The sequence below is a fragment of the Coregonus lavaretus genome (assembly GCF_964263955.1).
Source record: "Coregonus lavaretus genome assembly, chromosome: 22".
Classification (NCBI taxonomy): domain Eukaryota; kingdom Metazoa; phylum Chordata; class Actinopteri; order Salmoniformes; family Salmonidae; genus Coregonus; species Coregonus lavaretus.
The window spans coordinates 9,931,665-9,936,188 of record NC_140009.1 but is presented as its reverse complement, the minus strand read 5'-3'; the positions used below and the strand labels follow the sequence as shown (position 1 = coordinate 9,936,188).

General features: G+C 44.4%; 1 protein-coding gene across 1 annotated transcript; it reads right to left on the bottom strand.

The window, feature by feature from the left end:
• Nucleotides 1-457: 457 nt before the first annotated feature.
• Nucleotides 458-2,570, bottom strand: abt1 (activator of basal transcription 1). The gene is made up of 4 exons (XM_084187652.1): nucleotides 2,435-2,570; nucleotides 1,806-2,142; nucleotides 1,525-1,700; nucleotides 458-1,318 (listed from the first exon to the last, which is right to left on the bottom strand). Exons 2-4 carry the CDS (start codon nucleotides 2,104-2,106, stop codon nucleotides 938-940), a joined length of 858 nt encoding a protein of 285 aa, XP_084043778.1. The 5' UTR covers nucleotides 2,107-2,142; nucleotides 2,435-2,570; the 3' UTR covers nucleotides 458-937.
• Nucleotides 2,571-4,524: the final 1,954 nt, after the last annotated feature.

Below are 4,524 nucleotides of genomic sequence, written 5' to 3'. Positions count from 1 at the left end.
TGCACAATTGGTGGCTGACTAAATACTTTTTTTCCCCACTGTATATACTGAACAAAAATATAAACGCAACACGTAAAGTGTTGGTCCCATGTTTCATGAGCTGAAATAAAAGATCCCAGAAATGTTGATCATTTATTTCAAATGACCGATTTCCTTAAATGAACTATAACTCAGTAAAATTATTTTAATTGTTGCATGTTGCGTTTATATTTTTGTTCAGTATAGTTAAACGTAAATCAGTAATGAGTAATTTTGATCCAGATTTGGTCTCATTTCTGTCATGGACCAAATGTTCTGTTCTTGTTAATATTACCTGTACCAGGAGTCTGAAAGTATTGAAATACATATTGTATACTGAACAAAACTAATTATCTTGGCAAAGGAGAAATGCTCACTAACAAGGATGTAAACAAATTTGTTGCCAAAATTTGAGATACATAATATTTTTGTGCGTATGGAACATTTCTGGGATTTTTTATTTCAGTTCATGAAACATGGCACCAACACATTACATGTTGCGTTTATATTTTTGTTCAGCGTATGTATAGTTTGTGTTTATCTTTACACTAATTAAATGAAATAATGATTGAGTTATTTCCATTAAATATTTTTACTAAATGTTTACAAATAGCACATACAGTATGAGCACGTGTTTTCCATGATGCTGAAAATATTATTACTGCATCATAGCTTATAGTTTGCAATGCATTAAATCAAAAAGAGGACCTGTCCAAGTCTCTCCTACAATTATAATCAAATTACACTGATGGAGAAAACCCTATTTTTCCCTGTGAGTCTGTATGTGTCTGGATAGAGCCCATCTTCTCAGTGTCGCTCACAACACCAGCAAGTGTCAGGGGCAAAAGGATGCTCTAATTGTGATACTGAATGAGACAAGTCCTGGGATCCTGTGTTTGCCAAGACTGCTGGGATGGGTTCAGTCCTTGGCTTTGCTGCTGTTGAAGATCTTGGCCAGCAGAGAGACGTTCGACTGGGACTTCTGCTGTATGTCCCTGGCCTTGTCCTGGGCCTTCAGCAGGTTCTTCTTGGACATGGTCTGTTTACGGAGGCGACTCATCTGGATCTCATCCTCTGTACGTCGCTGGGTGAAGTCCCACGTCTTCTCCTCTATCTTCTCACCCTTCCGCTCCCTCTTCTTCCTCAGTTTGTCCATGTTCTGGCTCTTCTCCACGTTGGCCAGGTAGAAATTGGTTTCTCGTTTGGCCTGAGAGATCTCAGTTCTGAGGCGCTGCTGGAGCACAGTCATCTCATAGGCCAGTCGCTCACTCAGGTGACACCACTGGAACCTGTGGAGGTACTGAACAATAAAATTGACAATTAGAGTCAGAATAATTATTCTGACAGTAAAAATTTCAACAAAAATAAAATAAATGTTGGTATTAAAGTTTCTATTAATAAGGGACGTGTGGCATGCGTGTTACGACAGTGCTTTAAACTACCAAAGTTAAATGTAGTTACACTAAAATGTCCACACAGAGATCATTGAAGAGAAAATTGAGATACCTTGATGTTCCAGAGGTCACTGACAAAACGGCTCCTTTTCCGGGCGCCCATCGGTGTGTTGTGGAGGCTAGCTGCCACTCTCTTGGCCACTCTCTTGTCCCTGAACTCCACCCAGCCCTCAGTGAAACTGCATGCCTTGGAGCCTGCTTTCTTCTTCCTCCTCTTCACAGACCGGTCTGAGGACAACAGATAACATTGTAATGATGATTGAGACAAAACATTGAAATCCTGTCAGACAGTGTCAGGGTTGATTTTAACATGCAGAGTGAGTGCAGTCTTACCTTCAGGCTGTAGGAATATCCTTCCAATCTCCCCGTACAGACTCAGCATGTTGCGCATATGCTTGGGTCTCAGTCTTGGTGGTATATGACCTAAATACACTATTCCAGGCAGACACTTCTTGCCTATTGACACCTTTTCCTCTTTGGGATCGCCTTCAGCCTGTTCTTTAAGTTCCTCATCATCATCCTCTGGGTTGTCGTCATCCTCACCTTCATCTGATTCAATCTTGGGCACTTCTCCAGACTCTTCATCATCATTATCAGCCATATCCTCATTCACTTTATTCTCCTCGATGTTCATCCTCTCCACCTCACGTGTCCAGACAGATCAGATGGCCTGGAATAGATTTATGTTGATAAATGGGTTCAGGACAATCATATTATCAGATCACATGTGGTCATTTTTGCAGAGAGCTGTAGCAAAAACAAACATAGCAGTTAGCTAACCGTTAGCCTCTACGCTCCGTCATCCGAACATAGATAGAGGCTAGCTAGCCGTAGGATAGGCACTGCCTGCTGACACTGGGTAACGTTAGCTAGCTAGCTAGCTAAGTGGCTAGCATGTGGGTTAGTCACGCTTTGCACAAGCGTTTCTTACATTTACGTCAACGTTGTTGATCTCAACTTACCGTGCAGCCTCGCCTCGAAGTTCGAATACGATGATCAATACATTAATAAGTAACTAAAATAAGCTATTCATAGAGCTAGCTAGCTACCTAGGAACACAACTACAGTTAATGTGGACTACACGTGCGCAGGAAGTGTGATGACGTATGGCAGAAAGAAGATCAATACTTCCGGTGCAGTACACTTTTAGAACAAAAGGTGGCAACATTACACCGAGAACGAATTTAGAACCAACTGCTACAAGGGAGAGTAAAATGTTGGGTCTCACTTCATGCACCGGCTGTGACGATGACACTCAAAGTGATGACAGTAGTATACAACTTGATCTTGAACAACTCGATACATTGCGCGGGTTATGCTTGTTACAACGACATCCACTATAGCCAGTAAAAGTTTCCCAGAAAGAAAAAGTATCCTATCACCCTTTGAGGCAACTTGATCTGGGACCTCACTCACTATACAATGCAAGGTTAACTGAGGCTCAAAGCCAGAGTTAAAGAGAGCACTGTCTGCAGAACCTGCAGTCTACAGTCTAGCTTGCAGATGGAAGCCTCGGGAGAAGACTACATGTGAGACATGACCTAAAGAAATGTTCACAGGGAGAAAATGTCTCAATGTAAAGATAGAGAATAGCCCAGACCACCCTCTCCCATCCTCTCTGGTGTTCTTTCTTGCAGGGCTGCACTGGTGCTTTAATATGCATGGCCATGTGCCTGTTGCATGTGTGTTCCTGCATTATTAAACAGGATGACTTGGGCTTACTAAGTGCTGCTCTGCAACCCTGTCAGTGGTCTGTCTATCTTTAAATATAACCCTGAACACCAAAGATGCATTCTCCAGGGAGGAAGGAGAGATGGTATGTTTCATATTGAATGCCGTTACATAAAGATGGAAGACGGAAGAGTTGAAATCGTTTTTCGGGTTTCTCCCCTTATTTCATGAGTTTCTCGCCCTTTGTTAAATTGGGAACATCGACATCAGTCAAGTTGATTGTGGGATTGCTACTTAGGCCTATATATTGTCACATAAAGTTTGCTATTGTTCTGCTGGTAGGTGTATCAACATCTGTGTAAACTGGTGAGCTACTGCATTTGCGGTGTCCTTACCAAATGTCATTGTTATTTCATAAGCTGTATCTTCAATGAAAAATTCATATCCTGTACATTCTGTATATGTATATTCATAAACATGTATGAATACCTGCAAATGAACTGCAGCCCAATGTGCTGCTGTCACGCCCTGGCTCTGGGGACTCTAATATGTTGAGCCAGTGTGTGTAAAGTCTATGTGTTTTGTTTTAGGTTTCACTTTCTAGTATTGTTGTTCTATGTTGGCCAGTGTGGTTCTCAATCAGAGGCAACGGGATTCAGCTGTTGCTTGTTGTCTCTGATTGAGAACCATACTTTAGCAGCCTGTTTCCCCACAGAGTTTGTGGGATCTTGTTTCGAGTCTGTTGTGTTAGACCGTGAACTGTCACGTTTTCGTTTTGTGGTTTTTGATCGTGTCTCTAATAAAGAGTATGTTTGCCTGCAACCCTGCGCCTTGGTCCTCATCTCTGTTCGACGATCGTGACAGAAGATCCCACCAAGACTGGACCAAGCAGCAAGTCCAGGAGCCATCGCCTGAGAGATCTCTAGCGGATCTCCTTCGCCTCCTCGACTGGGTCAAGCCATGTGAGGAAGAGAGGGGCTTGACGTGGAGGCAGAAGGGCGAAAGGCTGGCGAGAAGCATGGAGACCTGGTCCACGGGTAGGAGTGAAGCCCATACATTTTTTAGGGGGGGGGCTAACGCCGTGGACGACGGGGCAGCAGGAGGCCGCCAGGTTACGGGAGTCACTGGTCACCAGGGGGAAGGAGGATGTAGAGGCACGGCGAGAGGTACTGGCGTGTGTTGCCAGTCCGGTCCGGCCTGTTCCTGATCCCCACGTAGGGCCAGTGGTGTGTGTTCCCAGTACGGTCCGGCCTGTTCCTGCCACTCGCACCAAGTCTACGGTGCGCGTCGCCAGCTCGGCCCGGCCTGTTCCTGCTCCCCGCACCAAGTCTGTGGTGCGCGTCGCCAGCCCAGTCCGGCCCATTCCTGCTCCCCGCACCAA